Here is a 22,467-nt window from a genome sequence, read left to right on the forward strand (position 1 = left end):
TCTGTTGTAAAATTTTTTGTTTGTCTTATTTTTTTTTTATTTTTTATTTTTTTTTGCTTTTGAGACAGGGTTTCTCTGTGTAGCCCTGGCTGTCCTGGAACTCACGCTATAAGCCAGGCTAGCCTCAAACTCAGAGATCTGCCTGCCTCTGCCTCCCAAGTGCCGGGATTAAAGACATGCAACACCACCACCTGGCTCTCTGATGTAATCTGTTAATAATTATTTCAACAATAACAACAACCAGGGGCTGGAGAGATGGTTCAGCACTTTAGAACACTTGCTGCTCTTGCAGAGGATCCAGGTTTAATTCCCAGCACCCACATGGTGGCTCATAACCCTTTGTAACCCCAGTCCCAGGAGATCCAACATCCTCTTCTGACCTCTGAGGACATAGACATACACATGATGCACATATATACGTGCAGACAAAACATGCACACACCTAAAGTAAAATAAATAAATCTTTTTAAAAATTAAAAAACCCAACAAAGGGATATGAGATTATGTTCCAGGAAGCAGCCTAGAAGTACCCTAAAATCATGAAGAGAAAGGAAGAAACAGAACATCATGTAATCTTTGAGCCCTTCAAGATAAGAATATTGGCTTGGCGGTGGTGACTCACGCCTTTAATCCCAGCACTGGGGAGGCAGAGGCAGGCAGATCTTTATGAGTTCAAGGCCAGCCTGGTCTACAGAGTGAGATCCAGGAAAGGCATCAAAACGACACAGAGAAACCTTGTCTCGGAAAAAAAAAATCAAAACAAACAAACAAAAAAGATAAGAATATTCATAAAGCAGCAAGTTTCTGGAGACATGACTGGGTGTTAAGAGCACTGGCTGTTCTTTCGGAGGGCCAGGGTTCAATTCCCAGAACCCACGTGGCAGCTCACAGCGGTCTGTATCTCCAATCAAAGGGATCTGATGCCCTCTCTGGCTTCCATGGGTACTGTATGCATGATGGTGCACGGACATGGACAAACACTCATACACATAAAATAAAAAAAGTAAAAATGGGTTGAGGTAAGGAGAAGCAGAAGTTCAAGGCTAGCCTTTGTCTACATAGTGAGTTTAAGGCCAATCTTAGCTTCAGGAGACCCTGACTCAAAAAAACACTGGAGGAAAAGAGGGAGCAGAAATTGTGGCTGGGATGTAAAATAAATAAATAAATTTATTTTAAAAAAAATGAGCTGGGTGGTGGTGGCCCATGCCTTTAATCCCAGCACTTGGGAGGCAGAGGCAGGCAAGATCTCTGTGAGTTTGAGCCCAGCCTCGTCTACAGAACGAGTTTTAGGACAGGCTCCAAAGCCACACAGAGAAACCCTGTCTTGAAACTGCCCCCTAAAAAAAAAAAAAAAAAAAAAAAAAAAAAAAAAAAAAAAGAGCCAGCCACCAATGGCTTTAATCTAAGGTGTTTGCCGCTGGGATGAATAGTTTTTACAAATTTCCAAGCTGGAATATGTAATTTAAGGCAACAATGCCGCAGAGGCCCACGAGGGGGCAGCGAAGCACATGGCATCCTTCAGATGTCCACAGTGATGGCATCCCAAAGGAAGACAGGGGCATTCAAAGCCGCTTCATCTTGGGGTTTTCACCCAGGTGGAGGCTGTCCCTTAGTTCTGCTAATTCAGTGGGGCGCCAGGAAGATTTTCTAGGATTTCCTTGCCTTTCTGCTTCCACACCCACCCAAGAGCAGAAAATAAGGAGACCCCAAAATGAACCTGGCCTGCTGGATCCCTTCGCAAGGAGATGGCTAGCGGAGGCGTGCGCGTTTCCTCTTTGAGGCTGCGATTAGTGAGATGGAAATAATTTCTGCTGCATGTTCGTGCGTGTCTGACGGATGTGTTTGTGTGCCTTTCCTGGCTTTGTCAGTTCCCTTATAAATTTGCCTGGCAGCTCCTTCCAGAACTATCTTTCAGCCGTCCGTCAGCTTCTGAGAGGCTGCTTATCTCCGTGCCACAGTTGCATATCTGAGCACCCAATAAGGATTATGGACTCCATTCAGACAATCAGCTGGAACAGAACTGTCAACAGAAGCAAGAGACATTACAAAATCCCTGAGGGACCCAGCTTGAGCCAAGGCCAGCAAACGTTGCATCAGCAGCTGGGGCACTAGACATCCCTCCACAAGCTCACTCCTCTCGGGGAGGTAATTCTCCCACATGGGTGGGTGACTCCTAGGTGGTCTTCTTGCTTGTATCATCTTCCTCTGAGCTCTTGATCAGGGGCTACCCAGGCAACGTGCCCCCTTGTTCCTTTCCCCATCTTGATTCTTTTTTCTCCAAAGAAAGGGTACAGAGGTTGATTCCAGCTGGATATGTGGTGTGCAACTGTAGTCCCAGCACTCTGAAAGCAGGGTAGAAGGATTAAGAGGTGTAAGGTCGTTCCTGACCACAGAGAAAGTTTGAGGGCAGCTTGGGCTATAAGCTCCTGTGAAGAAAGAGAGAAAGGGGGTTGGAGAGATGGCTCAGAGGTTAAGAGCACCGACTGCTATTGAACTCAGAGGTCCTGAGTTCAATTCCCAGCAACTACATGGTGGCTCACAACCATCTGTAATGAGATCTGGCGCCCTCTTCTGGCCTGCAGTCATACATGCTGTATACATAATAAATAAATAAAGAAAAAAAGAAAGAAAGAAAGAAAGAGAGAAAGGGGTGGGCAGTGGTGGCGCATGCGCTCACGCCTTTAATCCCAGCACTCGGGAGGCAGAGCCATGTGGATCTCTGTGAGTTTGAGGCCAGCCTGGTCTACAGAGCGAGGTCCAGGACACGCTCCAAAGCTACACAGAGAAACCCTGTCTCGAAAAAAACAGACAAACAAACAAAAAGAAAGAAAGAGGCTGGAGAGATGGCTCAGTAGTTAAGAGCACTTGTTGTTCTCACAGAGGACCAAGGTTCAGGTCCCAGTACCCAAATGGTGGCTCACAACTGTCTGTAAACTGCAGTTCTAGGGAATCCAATGCCCTCTTCTGAACTCTGGGGTCACTAGGCACATGGTGCACACACATGCATATAAGCAAAGACACGTACACATAAAAAGAAAATCAATAAAATCTAATAAAAATTTAAAAAGAGAAAGAAGAAAGAAGGGACAATTTCAAGAAAAGGAGTCATAAATCATGCATTGGGGCTGGGGATGTAGATCAGTCGGTAGAGGACTTACCTAGCGCTCTTCCAACCTCGATGTCACCAGGCTTACACGTGGTACACAGATATGCATGGGGACAAAACACTAATACACATAAAAGGAATTTTTTTTTGTTTTTTTGTTTTTTTGTTTTTCAAGACAGGATTCTCTGTGTAACTGGAACTGGAACTCCCACTGTAGACCAGGCTGGCCTTGAACTCACAGAGATCCACTTGCCTCTGTCTCCTGAGTGCTGGGACTAAAGGTGTGTGCCAGCACCCTAGAGAAATTTTAATGTAAAAAAGTCACACATGTTTCTTGTTTATGAGGTGTTCTCTGCCTCCCTTCCTCCTCCCTTCCCCTTGTCACGACTGAATAGGGATTCTTTTCCTGTAGTCTGGAGCTTAAGTTCTTTTGAACAGGGATTTTTTACTTGCTCCAAGCTACAGGAAAAGGATCCATTCTAAAAATTCCCACTAAATGGCCTTGTTTCTAGAGGGGGGAATCTATAAATATTAATTCTTGAGCCATCTCATCAAGGTATATTGCTGAGTGATTAATTACTGCTGTTAAAATATTAAGTAATATTCATTATTCAATCTAAAGGACTTTAAGGCCTGGGCATGGACTGTTTTCACTTATTGGGGTGGGGGCCAATAGTTTCTGGACCTCTTGACTCCGGATCTTAAAATATAAACAGGAAGAGAAAAATCTCTGAGCCACCTAAGCTCTAAGCTGGGAACCAAGTGTTTACAACCTGAACATTTAACCTTTTTAGAAAGTGTGAGTGGGGCTAGAGAGATGGCTCAGAGGTTAAGAGCACCGACTGCTCTTCCAGAGGTCCTGAGTTCAGTTCCCAGCAACCACATGGTGGCTCACAACCATCTGTAATGAGATCTGGTGCCCTCTTCTGTATACATAATAAATAAATAAATCTTAAAAAAAAAAAAAAAAACAGAAAGTGTGAGTAAAGACAATGAAGGGGGGCTGGAGAGATGTCTCAGAGGTTAAGAGTACTTACTGACTGATCATTCAGAGGTCCTGAGTTCAATTCCCAGCAACCACATGGTGGCTCACAACCATCTGTAATGAGATCTGGTGCCCTCTTCTGGCCTGTAGGCATACATGCAGGTAGAACATTGTATACATAATAAATAAATAAAATCTTAAAAAAAAAAAAAAAAGAAGAAAGAGAGAGAGAGAGAGAGAAAAGAAAAGAATAAAGGGGTGTGGAGGAATCAGGAAGGCCTGGGTTCGAATCCAAGCTCTGATGTCGGCTGGCTTTGTGACATTGAGGGGAGAGTGAGGCTGGAACTTGCTCTGCCAGCTGAAGGTGAGACTCTCTCAGCTATGGCAAAATGCCCGAGAAGATCTGCTTCGAGATTACAGAGGTTTCAGTCGGTGGCCAACTGGCTCTATTGCTTTTAGCCCTGTGGTGGGGCAGGACTCCGTGGTGATGGGAGATGGTGGCAGAGGAAGGTACTCACCTTACAGTGGCTAGAACAGAGGGAGGTGGAAGGAAGGATTGAGAAGATTCGGCTTTCTACTGCCACACCTCCCCACTAGGACCCACTCAATCGCCAATTAAGTTCGAAGGCATCGAAGGGTTAATCCCTTGATGAGGTCAGAGCTCTCCTGACACAAACGCCTCCTCAGGCTCCACCTCCAAACACAGCTGTATTATGTCCCAAGCTTTCAACATGTTCGCCTTAGGGGGATGCTTTGGATCCAAACTGTAACACAATATATTACCTGTCCGGGAGACTCTCTGGGGATTTGATGAAATAGTCATTGTGTGGGCATTGTGGAGGCTGGACGCTGATGTCAGCGGTCTTCCTCTATTGTTCTTCACTGTGTTACTTCTTTCTTTGAAACAAGGTCTTCATAGTGTAGCTGGCCTGGAACCTACTGTGTAGACAAGGCTGGCGTCAAACTCAGAGATCCGATTGCCTCTGCCTCCCAAGTGCTAGAATTAAAGGTGCGTGCCCCCATGCTGGGCATATTATTATTTTCTATATTATGTATGTGTGTGTGTGTGTGTGTGTGTGTGTGTGTGTGTGTGTGTGTGTACATGAGTGCAGGTGCCCATGGAGTTCCAGGTAGTGGTGAGCTGTCTAGCGTGGGTGCTGGGAACTGAGTTCAGGTCCTCTGTAAGAGCAGGAAGTGCTCTTAAGCACTGAGCCCTCTCTCCAGCCCTACCTCTTTGAGACATGGTCTCTCCATGAATCTGGAGGCTCATAATTTTGGCTAGACTGGCTGGCCAGTGGGCCCCAGGGGTCCTCCTGTTCCCACCAGAGGGGAACACACCTGTGTGTGCTAAGGGGCCGAACACAGCCAGGCCCGGCTTTTATGTGGATGCTGGGGATCCAAATCCAGGTAAAGCGAACACTTGACCCACTGAGCCGTCTCCTTGCTTTATTTTTTGAGGCAGGTCTCCTTATGTAGCCCAGGCTGGCCTCACATTCATGGCAATCCTCCTGTCTTGGCCTCCTGGATTCTGAGATTCCAGGCATAGTGTGCTTGGATCCATATTATCATTATTGTGGCTGATTTATTATTATTGCTGATTTGAGACAGGGTCTCACTTAGCCCAGGTTGGCCTTGAATTTGTTATGTTGCTGAGGATGACCTTGAACTGTGGATCCTGAGTCTTCAGAGTGCTAAGGTTACAGGCATAACCTCAAGACTCCTTTGGGGGGTGATGGTGTGAAACCTGGAGCCTTTTGAAATCATACCAAGCATGCAGCATGTCATTGGAATACATGCCTGTTGCATTCCATCACATCTGTCTCGTAGAGTGTTTTCAAGGCATTGACCTCTTCTGAACTGCCCACTGTGCTGTCCTGTGTTCTTGCTTTTTGTCTGTTTCCCCCATCAGCCTCTGGGTTCCCTAAGAGAAGACTTTCTTGTCCCTGTAAAACTCCACACCAAGAACAAGGTCATAGGGAAGGAATCATAAAACACTTGTTGAATGAATATGAGGGGAATAGCCACATCCTTTTGCATTTTTTTTTTCTGACTCTTGCAACCATGTAGCTTTAGCAGGCCTTGAACTCACAGAGATCCTCTTGCTTCTGCCTCCTGAGAACTGGGATTAAAGGCATGAGCCATCAAGCCTAGCAAGTACATGTTTTAAATGGTACATGCCAGTGTTGATAACAAAAGTTGTAATTTTGGCTAAAGGAGCACTATTTAAAGACCAGGCACTAGAAGGAAAGCATTGCTTTTGTTTACATTTTATCTTTATTTTTATGTGTGTGAATGCTTGCCTGCATGAATGTCTCTGTACCACATATGTGCAGTGATCTTGGAGGCCAGAAGAGGATGTCGGATCCCTTGGGACTCAAGCTCGGGTCCCTTGGGCCTGAAGTTATCAGTGGTTATGAGTTGCCCTCTAAGTGCTGGGAATTGAACCCTGGTCCTCTGGAAGAGCAGTCAGTGTTCTTAGACCAGTTAACCACCTCTCTCGTCTGATGGCAGTCATCGTTGATCAGTGCTTTATTTTCATCAGATGTCAACTGCTTCTTTGAATTCTCCTTTTCAGTAAATACTCACCACTTACTGTGAATTTTACCAAGTTCTCACGACTAAGTGTGTAATGTCTATCATATGCCAGCCTTTAGTATTATTATTTAAATACCTGCTTATGTATTTTTTCAATACAAGGCCTACATAGCCCAGGCTGACCTGAAACATGCTATGTAGACCAGGCTAGCCTGCAACTTGCAGTGGTCCTCATTGCTTCTGTCTCCCAAGCGCTGGGAGAACTGGTGTGCACCACCAGGCCTGATTGTTTACTTACTGTGCTGTTGATGGAACCCAGGACCTCAGCCATGCTAGGCTTGTCCTCTAAGACTGAACTACACCCAACGTTTCATGAGAGACTGAACGTATCTCATTTAAACGATACACGTGTTGACCCTCCGCGATCCTCCCAGAATGAGGCTCTGGCCTGAGCAACGGGTGCACACCTGAGCAAGGAGGAGGGAAGGGGACCCGGGTCGTCTTCTCTCGGGTCCGCAGAGCGCCGCAGATGGCATGGGTGGACAGGGCGCCCAGGAGCTCCCGCCTCTGGAGCCTCTGGCAGGTAGGTGGGTTTAGAGCTCGGCCGGGAGGTGGGCGGGGCCAGACGGGCGGGAGGGCGGGGCCTGTATTGTCCGCCCCGCGGGGCATGCCGGGAGCCCCGCCCCCAAGATGGCGTCTCACTGACAGTTGGCTGCGGAGCGGCAGAGGCGGATCCTGCTCATCAGGGCGGCGGCGGCGGCGGCGGCGGCGGCGGCGGCGGCGGCGGCGGCGGCGGCGGCGGCGGCGGGGCCGGGGTCTCCCGGGCCGGGTTTGGCGTGTGGCAGGGATGGCGGCGCGGAACGCCTAGGGCGGTGCCGCGCGGGCGAGGCGGGCGCGGCTGGCGGCCATGGGCTGCTGAGGCGGCGGCGTCCCCGCAGCGCCTTCCCTTCGCCATGGGTTCGTCGGCTGCCGCGGCGGCGGCGGCGGCGGCGGCGGCGGCGGCCGCGGACTCGGCGCAGTGGCTCTCGGTGAAGGAGGAGACCATCTTTCTGCACGACGGGCTTATCCGGGTCACCGACCTGGCCGAGCTGCCCAGCGAGATCCTCGGCGCCCCGGAGGCAGCCGACACCGACCTGGAGGTGAGCGAGGCCCCCCCCCCCACCTCGGGCGGCGGCAGGTGTGTGCGGGGGACTCCCGGGAGCATCTTGGGGACCGCGGCCTGGAGCCCCGGCGGCAGCCGCCGCCCCGCCGCTCCCCTCCCCCCACGCGCCGCGCCGGGAGTCCCTTGGCGGGCGCGCCCAGGTGGCTGCGCTCCGGAGACCTTTTGTATTTTGAACGGTTGCACACGCTCCGCTTCTTTTCAGCCCCAGCCCTGGTGTTGATTTTTTTTATTTATTTATTTTTTTTTGTGGGCGCGTGAGTGCACGCTCGCGCGCGTGTGTGTGTGTGTTGGGGAGACCGAGTGACAGCTGCCAGGCTTCTTCCTCCACCCTAAGCAATCCTGCAACCTGTCTGTGCTGTGCCTCGGATGGACACCCGGGCTTTTGTCAGGGAAGCCCGCGCGGTGTGGACAGAGAGAAAGGGATGCAACAGCCGAGGCCTGGGAAGGGTCAAGGGCGGGTGTGAGGGTGCGTGAGCGCCTGTGTCTGTGTGTGTGTGTGTGTGTGTGTGTGTACGTGTACACGCGCGCGCGTGAGTTTCGGGGTCGCCGAGAAGCCCCAGTCTCAGGAGCGGTGGCAGGTGCATGAGCTAGGCTCAACAGTGGTGGTGTTCCACCCCCACCCTCATCCACCCCAAGGAAATCAAATGTGCATATGGTGGATGGGAACTTTCCACCGACTACGCTCAGTTTTGTGTTTGCCTAGAGGTAGGAATGTTGGCTGTCGTGTTTTCATCCAGGCTAGGTGGATGTTGACCCTGCTTCCCCCCCCCCCCCCACTTTGTAGGGTGACATTTTTGGGGTGTAGGATGCATAGAGTGTCGTGAAATTCGTATTGTCGCATGGAGGGTTCCCTGGGGTACGCCGCAGACGGGAGGACCTGTGTGCGGGAAATCTTTTGTGTTTTGCGGTTTTTCGTGCGCTTTGGCATTCAGTACCGTCGACATTTATAGAAATGGATCAAAATCCCATTACTGTGTGTTTTTGGAAACGGCAGAGATCCGATCCTGTTCAGCGAGACTCTGGGACGTGCTTGAGATGCGAATGTAATCCGCTGTGTTTGTGTGTCTGGCTTTGAGGTTTGCTTCAGAATTTCCGTTTGTGACTCTTAATTGACATATTTTACAGTCTAGCCACGATAACATGGAAGATATATAAGTTGGTAGAGAATTCCTAGCGTGGAATCATAATACAATTATGTTTTATTTGGGCTTGTTCTATAAAAAGCAAGGTGTGTCTGAGTTAACCGCCTGAAAACTCCAGGGCTCTGATGGTGTGATGGTGGACTCTTTATTTAATGGGTGCTGCTGTGTAAAGGTGGAAAGTGGATGGATGGTGCTCTTTGTTCCTTGGAGACTAACCTAAATTCCCCAGAGCCCAGACTGTTTGATGTATATGCAATTGAATTTTCGGATTAGAAGGAGCAGAATTATTTTAACAACTGAGTTATTCGGTTAGTGTTCTCAAAATGTTTATTGTATGTATACTGAGTGGATTTGTCAGCTATTTCCAGCAGATTCATTTTAAAGGAAAGACTATGACCTACTACTAGATTAATTCCTCTCCAAAAGGAGCATGTGAATGAGTGATGCATATTGAGATTGGCAGTAATGGGGAACTGTTTTGTTTTCATTCCTTTCCAGACTACAGTATCTGGAGAAGCAAGTAGTCTGCTATCCACACACCTATTTAATAATACTCCTTAACTGTATCCCTGTGTGGGTACTGTCCTGTTAGATTCTAAAAGGACTCTAGGAGCTAAATCTTGTTACTCATTTGCAACAGTTATGTTGTATCTATTGTGTGGTTGCAGCAAGAGCAGAGCAGAGCAAGTGTGCAGTTTGCTCAAGATCTTTATATTTATTTATTTATTTACTTATTTGAGACAGGGTGTCACTCTGTAATCCTGGCTGTCCTGGAACTCTGTATAGACTAGGCTGCCCTGGAACTCACAGAGATCTGCTTGTGTCTGCCTCCCAAGTGCTGAGATGAAAGGTGTGCACACCACACTCAGCCTTAAATTGTTTTTTTAATACTTAGAATTAATTTACAGGGATGCTGGGGATCTAAACTCGGATCCATTAGCCATCGAGCAGTCACTCCGGCCCTCAGCTCAGATTCATGCTGCAGAGTGAGTGCCCCACCCGCAGAGCTGCCTTCCTAACTCCACTTTGTTTCCTGTCCAGCAACTGTTTCTTTTCATGTTTCGGGAAGGTTAGAGTTGATCAGTGTTTTAAAAGGTATCTTTTGGGGTGCTATCAAGCCTGTGAAGTAGTATCTCCCAGATCTCTCCAGTAGATTCTGAAGGAATAGCAGTGTTCTTCATAGGTTTTGTTTTTTTTTGTTTTTCTAGACAGTGTAACAGCCCTGGCTGTCCTGGAACTCCCTCTGTCGACCAGGCTGGCCTCAAACTCACATAGATCTGCCTGCCTCTGCCTCCCCAGTGCTGGGATTATTCATAGGGTTTTATAATTATAGAATTCTTCCACTAATGATTTTGAATTATGAATAATGAATATGAACTCAGCTGAATAATTTATGAGGGACAACTGTAATATATAAGACTATAGAGTCACAGAATTTTAGAGTGCAGAAGGGACCTTGGAGATGATGTTTCCCTCATTTTAGAAATTGATCAGGAAGGATTCTGCTTTAGTGGGTGTAACATGTCTAGCTAGGGCAGTAAGATGACCTGGGCCTTCTGCCTCTGGGTTCCAGTGTTCTTTTTACTCTCAGTGCTTTGCGAGGTTACGTGTCAGGTTAAAAAAAAAAAAAAAAGAATCTCAGGAGATAAAATGGAGCAGAGCATCTGGAGTAAATTTTCTTCCTTGTATATTATAAATACGTTTTTGAAGGAAAAAAACCAAGCCCACCAATATTAGTATTTTCATAATGCAAGTAATATCTTGTGGATTTAGCAGTAAGTGGGGTCTACTGTTTTGGGTGTCGAGGGCATGGCAGTGGATGAAATGAAAGCTTCCTTCTCTAAAAAGCTTATATTCCATCATGAAGATGTAGACTACAGCAATAATAAGTACCCTACATCACAGCCCCACAGTGTCCTTGGACTGGACCCAGGAACTGTTGGATACCCAAACCCACCAATGCTGAAGCTCTTGTATAAACCACATAGCTTAGCACATAGACTTTGTACAGTTACATATAAGTCATTGCTTTATGTAGTACAAGGAAGGCAGTCGTTACATTGCTTAGGAGATAATGATTAGAAATACTTTTGGGGCTGGAGAGATGGCTCAGAGGTTAAGAGCACTGCTTGCTCTTCCAAAGGTCCTGAGTTCAATTCCCAGCAACCACATGGTGGCTCACAACCATCTACAATGAGATCTGGTGCCCTCTTCTGGCCTGTGGGGATACGTACAGACAGAACAATGTATACATAATAAATAAATAAATCTTTAAAAAAAAAAAAGAAAAGAAATACTTTTGTATGTATGTTCTGTGCCTGGTCACATCGCACACAAACAGGGCAGGGATAACATGTTCTAACAGTGAACACTGTGGAGAGGAGCTTTGAAGTGGTGGGAAGTTACAAAGGGGATGCTTACACATCACTCCATGTGTAATCCCTCCGCGTGATTGTGTGGATTCTCTGTGGCACTGGCTACAAAGCAAATCTGAGTTTTGCTTTTTGGAAATTTCTCTTCCTCCTCTTCTTTTAAGACTGGGTATCAGTATGTAGACCAGGCCTTGAACTCACAGAGATCCTTCTGCCTCTGCCTGCCCAGTGTAGGGTTGTTTTGTTTTTGTTTTTTGCTTTTTTTTTTCCCTCGAGACCAGGCTGGCCTTGAACTCACAGAGATCCCCTTGGCTCTGCATCCCAAGTGCTGAGATTAAAGGCATATGCCACTGCCGCCTGGCCCCAGTGCAGGTTTTAAAGGTGTGCATCACCAGCCCAGCATTTTCCTGATTAATTTCAATCCACAGTTGGTTGAATGTGAAGATATGGAGCCCACTGGTATGGAGGATAACTTGTGTGCACGTATGTGCCTCTGTGTGTGCTAGTGCACATGTATGTGATGACAAGTGAAAGTGCTGTGGAGAAGATAAGCTAGGTCAAGAGATGGGACTTCATGTCATATCCAGTGGGCTGGAGAGGAAAGTGCAGGCAGATGAAAGTGCAAGCAGGCTCTTGAGCAGAGTCTGAGGAAGTGAGAGTGTGACATATGGCTGTGGAGCAAAGAGCATCCTATCCAGAGGGGACATCGGGAGCCAAGTGTCTCAGAGGAGACTGTCCTTAGCTTGTTGGGAGCTCTGAGCCCTTATTCAGCAAGCAGAGGGGAGCGAAGAGTGATGGGAGTCAGGAGTGCTGATGAAGTGTGGCCTTGGCAGTGAGGGCTTTGAGTCTCACAGTGAGTTAAGAATGCAGAGTGGGCCTTACTCTTTTTATATTTTTTTAAAATTAGTAAGCAAGATAATTAATGTCATTGTGACATTTCATACATATGTATTTTGCTTATCTCTCCCCTCCCCTTTTTCTTGTCCTTTGAAAATAGCTGTCTTCTATCTTTGTGATACACATGGTAATCTGCGTTTGGGAAGCTGAAGCAAGAGGATAGAGAAATTGAGGCCAGCCTTTGTTATACAGGGGATGAGTGTGCATGTATATTGTCCTAGCGATGAGCTTTGCAAAGATCACTTTCAAGTATTCAATGCTCTTTGACCATATTCACTCCTCTCGTACCCTCCCCTCCCTCCCTTCCCTCTTCCTGATTTAAATTATTATTTAAATATTGAATAAATATAAACTTAAAGACAAAAGTCTGCAGCTCAGAAGTGGTAGCTCATGGGGCTCAGTGGGAGAGCATTTCCATGGCAAGCACAAAGCCCCATGTTCAGTGCCCCCCATCATACACATATACACAACTCAAATACATTGAAACTTAAATTTCATTTCATAGAACATTAGTGTTTTAAATGAAGGTAATCAATAATTTATTGGTTGAAGTTCCAAAAGTTTGCTATTTACTGTTTCATATTTATTTTATAAACTCCACCTGGGAACAAGTCTCTCTCTCTCTCTCTTTTTATCTCTGTCTCTGTCTCTGTCTCTCTCTCTCTCTCTCTCTCTCTCTCTCTCTCTCACACACACACACACACACACACACACACACTGATAGAAAAGCTATTTTCTCAATGTGTCCAAAATATTTCTTACCCTATAGTTTATTTGTTAAATTTTCTGCATTTATTTATCTATGTATCTCTATGTATGTATGATCTATCTATCTATTATGGGTGTTTTGCTTGTTTTTTTTTTTTTTTTTTTTTTGGTTTTTTGAGACAGGGTTTCTCTGTGTGGTTTTGGTGCCTGTCCTGGATCTCGCTTTGTAGACCAGGCTGGCCTTGAACTCACAGAGATCCACCTGGCTCTGCCTCCTGAGTGCTGGGATTAAAGGCATGGGCCACCACCGCCCAGCTCTATCTATTATGTTTATGTGGACTTGAATGCTAGGGTGTTTGTGTGGAGGTCAGAGGACAACTTGTGGGAATCAGCTGCCTTTTGACTGGTTGGTTATGGGGATTGAACTCAAGTTGTCAGGCTTGGCAGCAAACACTCTGATCCATAGGGCTATTTCACTGGTCTAGGTAGAGACTTCTTTTAAATTCAAACATTTTCAAAATGAGTGGTTCTCATTTTTCTTTTCTTTATTTTTGTGTGTCACTGGGGATCAAATCCATTTTCTGTAACTGCTCATGGAATGCAAGCACTCTGTTCCTAAACTCCATCTTGAGTCCTGCTTCTCATGGTTGGTGGTTGTGAGGACTTCCTCTCCTCCCTCAGCCAGTAACACACTCTCCTTAGCAAGACTGATTTAAAAAAAAAAAGAGACTTTAATTAAAAATATTTTTAAAGATTTCTCTCTTTATGTGTCTGAGGTTGCCTGTGTGCAGTGCCTGGGGCGCTCTGAAGAGGGCGTCATACCTCCTAGAACTGGAGTTGCAGATAATTGCAAGTCATTGTGTGGTGCTGGGGACTGAACCCAGGCCCTCTGAAAGAACACGAACCTTTAACCACTGAGCCATCTCTCCAGCCCCCACACAAAGATTTAAGCATGAAAGTTTATGTAAATTTTGTAACTGCTTCAAGCTGGAAACATTCCAGATGTCCAACAGGTGAATAGATAAACAAGTATGGACTATCCATACAGTGGAATAAAAGCAGTACAAAGTCATGTTCTGTTGCTAGGGCATGGGTTTATGCTGGGTGCTAGAAACCAGACACAGCGTACACTGTAAGGTTTCCTTTGTATGAGATTCTAGAAAATACAGACTAGTCTCTGATGACTGCTTGGAGAGAAAGAGGAGGGCCGGGGAGAATTGGTGTGTGTGTGGGGGATGATAGAGGAGCATGAGGAGACTTCTGAGGTGCTGGGTGTTTTGGTTGTGGTGCCATTTCATGTTCATATGTATATGTGTCAAAACAACTCAGATCCCACAGTTTAAATATGTGCAGTTTATTGTATGCCAATTATACTTCAGTAAGCAAACACAATCTCCACATGCCCAGAGTGTGTTCTGAGTACTGTTTGGGAAGTGAAAGGCAGCAGAGTTTTGTGTGTTGTTTGTTTTGCCGTTTAAGAGAAGAACATTTGGGTTTGGAGCTGCTCAGCTGAAGCAGCCAAGGCTTTGTGTGCTGTGACATGCACACAGAACCTTCCGGACAAGGTTCAGGCTTTAGTTAGTCTGTTCTGGGATGCTATTAGCCCTTTGGAAGAGTTCAGAGCCGAGCTTCTAGAATTCCAGATTTTAGCATGGGGAGATAATGCATAAACTGTCCTCGTTCACTAGTAGTTTCTTCTTGGCATGCTGCCATCAAGCACTGATGCAAGTCACTCCAGTTCTGTGAACTTGGATGAAAGGCTCAGCAAGCCAGAGCATGAAGTAAGGATGAAGATGTGAGGATTGTCAGGGGCAGTATGGCCAAGGGTTGAAAGTCACATCTTGTTGTTTTGAGATGGGGTCTTGTATAGATAGTCCCAGCTGGCCTTGAACTTAGCTGAGGATGACCTTGGTCTTCCTGCCTCTCCAGAGTTCTGGCAGTGGGGTTACAGGTGTGCACCACCACAGTCAGCTTGGCATACCGTCTTCGTCAGCGCTCTCAACACTTCTGCCACCACTATGGCAATAGCACATTGTACTTCATGCCAGGCCTTTGTGAAATTCTTCATGGCTATTGTCTAATTTCATCTCCACAAAAGCCATCTGAGGTTGGTTATTGTTATCTACCCCATCCCCAGTGCAGAAACTGCGGTGTAAATAAAATTAAGTAACCTGACCGAGATCAGAGATCACAGGGGCAAAGCAGAGGCTGGAATCTGTTTGGTTCCAGCCTGGGGTTCATGTTCTTAACATAGTAACAGCCCTTGTTTTAGAAATGTCAGGTCTGGGGATGTACTCCATTGGTAGAGGGCTTGTCTCATGCCCACAAAGTCCTGGGTTTTATTCCTAATGCTGTATAAACCAGCATGGTGGCACTGTTCTTTAATCCTAGCTTTCAGGAAGTAGGGACAGGAGAATCAGAAATTGAAAGTCATTCTTGGCTGCACATCAAGCTTAAAGCTAGCCTGGGCTACATGAGACTGTCTCCAAAAATAAACAAATTAAAAAAATTTATTGCTCAGGTATGGTGGTACATGACCACAACCCCTGCACTCAGGAGAATTGCTCTAAGTCAGAGGCCTGCCAGGGCCACATAGTGAGACAGGCTGGGCATGGCAATGCATACTTATAATCCCTGCACTTGGGAAGCTGAGGCAGGATTGCCATGAGTTCTAGTCAGCCTGGACTATAGAGCCTAGACCATGTCTCAGTGCTCCCTGCCCCACCACAACAAAAATGTATCTTCTTCTTATTATTTTTTGGTAAGATGCTATGTTGCTGTTTCTGGAAAGTTCTTTTATGCATATCCATCAGCTGGTCACAGAAAGTCAAACCATCTTACCTACATATTTCTTTTTCTAGCAGCGGAGATAGGTGGTTTTTTTTGTTTGTTTTATTTTTTTAGTAATCCCCCTGCAGTTTTCTTGCCTCACAACTTATTTACAGTGTGGGGAGGTGCATGAGGTAATAACTGGTCTTGACTTCAGTCTTTCTCCTATTGTATGTTCAAACGCTTTCTAAATAAATCAGCTCTGATTGTGTTCTTGGCTTCCATATTGACTGTCCTTGTTGGGTATGGCTCCTGGGTGGATGTCCTGTACCTGTTCTTTCCTTGGCTGTAGGTGCCTGTGTGTCAGTTATGTGCAAGGACTATCAGTTTCTCAAAGCATCTTTTCTCTTTTCTCTCCTGCTCCCATCTTCCTGTACAGCAGTGGTTGTGGGATGAACACAAGGAGTGTACCTGCTTCACAAGATGTTTAGTCAGTAGTTCCAAAGGAATGTAAATAACAGCATGTGACCAACTATGGTTATTTCAAAAGAAGAGGAGGAGGCTTCAGGAATTACATAAAAAAAATTGCTACTTTTTTTTTTTTTTTTTTTTTTGAGACAAAGTCTTACTATGTAGATCAGGTTGGTCTGGAACTCACAGAGATCCTCCTGCCTCTCCAGTACTGGGATTAAGGAATGTGCCACCATGCCTGGCACATAACTGATATTTCTGATCCCTAGATGATCAAATTCTCTTCATCCCACATTCTTAGCATAACTTCATGTGCATAGTCTCCTTTGCCATATCTATACCTTCTAGAGATTGGGGCGGGGACATTTCAGAAGGTGCCATTTTTGATCTCAGCACAGTGGGTGTTTTGGTTGTTTCTTACTATCAAAACCAGTCCTTTGGGGCCTCTTTCTGTATGTCTGAATTGCATGAAGGAATGTTTCTCTAGGGTAGATTTGAGACATTAAGGTGGCCATTGTAAATTTTAATGGATATTGCCAAATCAATTTCCCAAGTGGCTGTACCTGTAGTCAGAAGTTTTCCTGTGTCCTGTCCGTTCTCACAGCTGCTCAGACCCAAGTAAACACACAGAGGCTTATATTAATTATGAACTGAATGGCCTATGGCTCTAGCTTCTTACTAGCTAGCTCTTATATCTTAAATTAACCCATTTCTATTAATCTGTTTTGCCATGTATTCCGTGGCTTTACCAGTCAGCTGGCATGTTGTTCCTTGGGTGGCAGACTGGTGTCTCTCCCCACCTTCCTCCTGTCTCTCTGCTTGCATTTCCCATCTGTCTCTAAGTTGCCTTGCCATAGGCCAAAAGAACTTTATTTACTAGCCAATGAGAGCATCACATATTCACAGCATACAGAAAGACATCCCATATGACAGGTGGATGGATCTCTGTGAGCTTGAGGTCAGTCTGGTCTACAGAGTGAGTTCCAGGACAGCCAGGGCTACCCAGGGAAACTATGTCTTAAAAAGCCAAAATAAAGAAGATAAATAAATAAATAAATAAATAAATAAATATTTATTGTTACTATGTGTGTTATATGGGGTATATATGAGCAGATTCAGGCATATCATAGTATATGTGTGGAGGTCAGAGGAGTTGGTTTTTTTCCTCCTTTGTTGTGTTCCGGGGATAAAACTCAGGTTGTCAGGCTTTCGTGGCAAGTGCTTTTACCCACCCACTGTTGGCCCTTAATTGCCCCCTCCCCCGCCTTTTTATTTTGAAGACAGGGTGGGTTTCTGTAATGGCTGGCTGCCCTGGAACTCACAAAGGTCTGTCTAACTCTACCTTTCAATTGTTGAGATTAAATGATTTTTTTTTTTAAATTTTATGATCATTGATGTTTTGCCTGCATGCATGTCTGTGTGAGAGTGTTAGAAGCCCTGGAACTGGAGTCATAGACAGGTGTGAACTGCCATGTAGGTACCAGGAATTGAACCCAGGTCCTCTAGAAGAGCAGCCAGTGAGTGCTCTTAACCATTGAGCCATCCCTCAGTCCCTACCTGTTTCAGAGCCCTCCAGGCTGGTACATCCCACCACCACCCTAAACTTTTCCAGCCCAGGGACTGGGCTGCTCTTCCCCCAGCTGCCCTTTCCTATATCATCCAGCCGTTTTGGTTATCTGCTCTCTTTTGGTCTACCTTTACCTTCCTGGTCTGTTGGTCTCCTCCTCCTCTCTCTCCCTGCCCCCTCTCCTCACATGGCCTGGCTCAATCTGTTCCCTTCAGACTCTCCAAGGTGTCCCTGCCTCTGACTGTTCTCCCTTTTATCTACAATAAACTTTCTCCTCCACCATACCTAGAAGCAGCCATATCCTTCCCTTTATTATTATTTTTCATTTATCTGGTACTGAAACCCAGGACCAGTCATGTCCTTTCTTTTTTATTGCTTTTTCTCATTAAGACAGGGTTATAACATAAAGGCATATTTATAATAACATATAGTTTCTCTCCCAGTGATATTGACTATTTGTGCAGAACTTTGAAGTTCATGTTCCATGATGGGATACTTTGCAGTGCATGCATCTGAATCCCCAGTGTTTCACCCCAACATTTGCACTACTAGGTCAAAGCATTGTGTGTGGCAATTTTAGGTTAGCAGTAAGGAATTGCATAATTTGCAAACTATTTCATGCAAATTGTGGGTTTAGGAACTCTAACAACTGCAGATGCTTCATTCAAGTGGTGGTTTTATGCTAACAAAATGTTGACATTTGGTTTATATTTATAATGGTGTCTTGTGTTCTGTATGTGCTTTGTGTGTATTTGTGGTTTGCATTCAGTAATGCACAGATGCACAAAATCTAATGCAATACATGTAGTTATTTACTGGATGGCATAGAAAAACCAGGACCTCTTGTGTCCTGTGACTATTGATATATTTGCTTTGTTTTGCTCTCCCTCCCCCTTCCTCCCCCCTCTCTCCCCCTTCCTTCATTCCTATTTGTCTTTCTTTCTGAGACAAGGCCTCGCTTATATAGACCAGGCCAACCTTTAACTCATGATCCTCTTCCTTTAGCCTCCTGATTTTATGAGTGTGTGTCACCAGACCCTGTAATATGTGCTTTTGTTTGTTTGTTAGTTTTGTTGTTTGTTTTTTAAGGTTGTTTGTTTGTTTGTTTGTTTGTTTGTGACAGGGTTTCTCTGTGTAGCTTTGGAGACTTTCCTGGAACTCACTCTGTAGCCCAGGCTGGCTTCGAACTCACAGAGATCCGCCTGCCTCCCCCCCCCCCAAGTGCTGAGATTAAAGGTGTGCACCACCACTGCCTGGTTTGTGTGTGCTTTTCTTAACATTGAGTTGAACTAGTTACTGAAGTTAAAGAAGACTGTGTCAGGGTTTGCATTCAAACATGGGCACATTTAATAGGAAAATTTTATTATCCCCACCTCACTTCTCTGCAAGTTACAGAGGCACTGCAGGGCGGAAAGGTAAAAATGTATTTTGGGAACCTTAGAGGAAACTTTTCCCCAGGTGACCTATATAAACAAAAGTTTCTTTTTCCTCAGGCATTTTTTTTTCCTTCATTCAAAAATTTATTGAGCAGCTAAGGATACAAAGGTATTACTAAAACATGGTCAGAGATGAGGCATATATATATGCACAGGTGTAGAAAGCAGTCAAGTTCTCTGCATCACAAGAGTGAAAGAAAAATGCTTTAGGAAAACAAGAGATTGCTTCCAGTGTGCAAGGCGGGAATGGACGGCCAATCAAGAAAGGGAATTGAGATGAGACTAGGAGACTTGAGTCTGGGTTGGTGGTGGTACTCAGTAGGCACCATGTTTGTTTCTCCTTTTCCTCTTTCCCCATCTTTGGGCTTAAGTTACCAGTAGTGCCAGGACTGTTCAGTGCACTTGTTCTATACTTGCTTGCATTTCTGCCGTAATGTCTTCTACAGAACTAGGTCCTTTTGGTGTTTTAGGAGTTTCTGTTCTTTTGAAGGACTCTTAACCCTTTGATCTTGGTGTTGATGGTTTTAAGTCTTTTCCATTTTGGTTTGATTTTTGTGCACTTTTGGTTGGGGTATCTTGTACAGATTTCTTCACTGGAACTTTTTCTTCAGCTTCCTGGTCATCAAAATCATCATCTTCATCATCCTCATCATCTTCATCAAGTTTTGCTTTTTTTCTGCAGAACCTTGTTACCACCTTCAGGAGCAGATCATTTTCCAGGCATACTTGAGTTTTACAGGGTGAGGGATTTAGCTCAGTGGTAGAGTGCTTGCCTAGCAAGCACAAGGCCCTGGGTTGGGTCCTCAGCTCTAGGGAAAAAAAAGGAGTTTTACATCCTCCTCATCTTCATCTTCTGACTCTGCATCTTCCTCTACAGCTACTAGGTGCTGTCCACTGATGTGCACAGGCCCCGAATCACACTTCAACCTTAAGACTACAGGTGATGTAATTTCAAAGCCCCCAAGAGAAACTGTTGGTTGTACAGACATTTTCAAAGTTGCCAGTGTCACTTTAATTGGACTGCCTTCATAGTTCATTGCTTCTGCCTCTACGATGTGCAATTCATCTTTTGCCCCTGCCCCTAAACTAACCGTTCTTAGTGGTAACTGGTGCTCATTCTCATCATTATCCACCTTAAAGTCACAATCCTTGTCAGCTTTTAGTTCACAACCGAAAAGGTAGTTCTGAGGCCTGAGAGGGCTCATGTCCATGTCCATCGAGTCTTCCATGAGGTGGAGGCGCGCACTTCGGTGTGAGAGAAGTCAGATGGAGGGAACTGCCTACTGCTCCTCAGAACAGACATGCAGGACGGAATCATGCCAGGGCTCCTCAGGGATTTTTTTTTTTTTTTTTTTTTTTTGGGTTTTTCGAGACAGGGTTTCTCTGTGTAGCTTTGCGCCTTTTCCTGGAACTCACTTGGTAGCCCAGGCTGGCCTCGAACTCACAGAGATCCGCCTGGCTCTGCCTCTCGAGTGCTGGGATTAAAGGCGTGCGCCACCACCGCCCGGCATCCTCAGGGATTTTTAATGTGAATAGAATTTAGGGTTCTGTGAACTTGGGTGAGCGTTTTACAGACTCTGAGCTGAAACTCAGCATTTTCTTCAGTTATGAGTGAAGCGGACAGAGTGGGAGCTGTGACTTTGTAACCAGTAGAAATCATAGGTACTGTCACCCCCGCGGTTTCTGTGTGTGAGCCAGCTTGTAATGCTGGTTATGTTTACTGGTCTTAAGAAGGTTGTGGTCCTGCTAGAGCTTGTTCAGTGTGCTGATATGTACAGGGCCCATGTGATAACACCAGCATGGAAAGCTTGTTTCTTTGGCTAGTTCTGGTAACTGTATTTCACTATGATGGGGTTCCCGTGTTTTGTTTTGCCTTTTTTTTTTCCCCCCCAGTGCTGAGGATTATACCCAGAGCCTTGTGCATGCCAGGCAAGCTCTCTAAATTGAAAGGTAACCCTAGTCCTTAGTCCCTGTAGTTAATTTTTGACTCATTCAAGATTGTTACCTGGGAAAGGCCCATAGGCATCTCAACTGGAAATGAGTAAACAGACTCTTTCTCCCTGTGTCTCCCACATTTTAGTCCAAGTTTATGATGAACATGTGATGTGCTAATTGTTTGATGTACAAATGACCACACATCTGGAAACCTCTGTATAGTTCTGTGGTAAGAAATGTTACCTTTCTGTAAACTTTCTATGACCCGTTGATGTTGAACAGGGCTGGATTTCTTAGATGATCTGACTTCCTTCCATTTGCAAAACATTGTACCATTAGTAAGGAAGCTGTATTTGTCTTTCTTCTGTCCCTTTGAGTCAGGGTATGAGATGTGGCCCAGATTGATCTGGAACTCGCCATTCCTTTGTCTCAGCTTGCAGGTGCTGCAGGTATGTCTCACTAACCCTTGTTAACAAAGCTATTATTTTGTTTGTTTGTTTTTTTGTTTTTTCCAGACATGGTTTCTCTGTGTAGCCCTGGCTGTCCTGGATCTTGCTCTGTAGCCCAGGCTGGCCTGGAACTCACAGAGATCCGCCTGGCTCTGCCTCCCAAGGGCTGGGATTAAAGGTGTGCGCCACCACTGCCCGGCTTTGCCTGCATGTATATTTGTGCACCACCTGTGTGCCTGGTGTCCTTGGAGGCCAGAGGAGCTCTAGATCTTCTAGAGCTGGAGAGATGGTTGTGAGCAGCCATGTGGGTCCTGGGATTCTAATCCTGATCCTGTGTAAAAGTAGCCTGTGCTGTTGACTGCTGACACATCTGTCTGGCCCAGGAAGCCTGTTTTTTTTTTTTTTTTCAAGACAGGGTTCTTTGTGTGGTCCTGACTGTCCTGGAACTCCCTCTGTAGACCAGGCTGGCCATGAACTCAGAGATCCACTTGCCTCTGACTCCCGAGTGCTGGGATTAAAGACGCACGTGCGCCACTACCAACCAGCTTCAGGAAGCAATTTTTTTTTAAAAGAAGATAAAACAGCTAATAATAATAATAATAATAATAATAATAATAATAATAATAACATCTCTCCCACCCTTGCCCCTGCCCCTTTGCTTAACTGAGACCGGGTGTCTTTCAGCCAGACTGGCCTCTAATTTAGTGTGTAGCAGAGTCTAATCTTGAGCTCCTGAACTGTTAGCCTCCACTTCCCAAGTGCTTGGGTTACAGCCCTGAGCCATAATGCCTAGCCCTTTGTTGGAGTCTTGGACTTGTAAGGAAGAGCCTTTCCAACAGTGTCCTTGTGGTTGCCTCCTGGGAGAAGTGGTTTAAGAAGAGACACTCCACTGTCACCTGTCTAGAATTCAGTCGTGCAGCTGTGCTTTCTTCA

At 45.6% G+C, this 22,467-nt stretch overlaps 1 protein-coding gene and 1 pseudogene across 7 annotated transcripts in view; one reads left to right on the forward strand and one right to left on the reverse strand.

Moving 5' to 3' along the window:
• Positions 1-7,405: 7,405 nt before the first annotated feature.
• Positions 7,406-22,467, forward strand: part of Hectd4 (HECT domain E3 ubiquitin protein ligase 4) — a 171,952-nt gene continuing 156,890 nt past the window's right edge. For all 7 annotated transcript variants that reach the window (XM_037198666.1, XM_037198667.1, XM_028855651.1 and 4 more), the window contains exon 1: positions 7,406-7,765. In XM_037198666.1, the coding sequence (XP_037054561.1) occupies positions 7,580-7,765 (186 nt within the window). In that variant the 5' untranslated portion in view covers positions 7,406-7,579. The remainder of the gene's footprint in view (positions 7,766-22,467) is intronic.
• Positions 19,544-20,433, reverse strand: LOC114681891 (annotated as a pseudogene).

Source organism: Peromyscus leucopus, chromosome 23 (assembly GCF_004664715.2).
Source record: "Peromyscus leucopus breed LL Stock chromosome 23, UCI_PerLeu_2.1, whole genome shotgun sequence".
Classification (NCBI taxonomy): Eukaryota; Metazoa; Chordata; class Mammalia; order Rodentia; family Cricetidae; genus Peromyscus; species Peromyscus leucopus.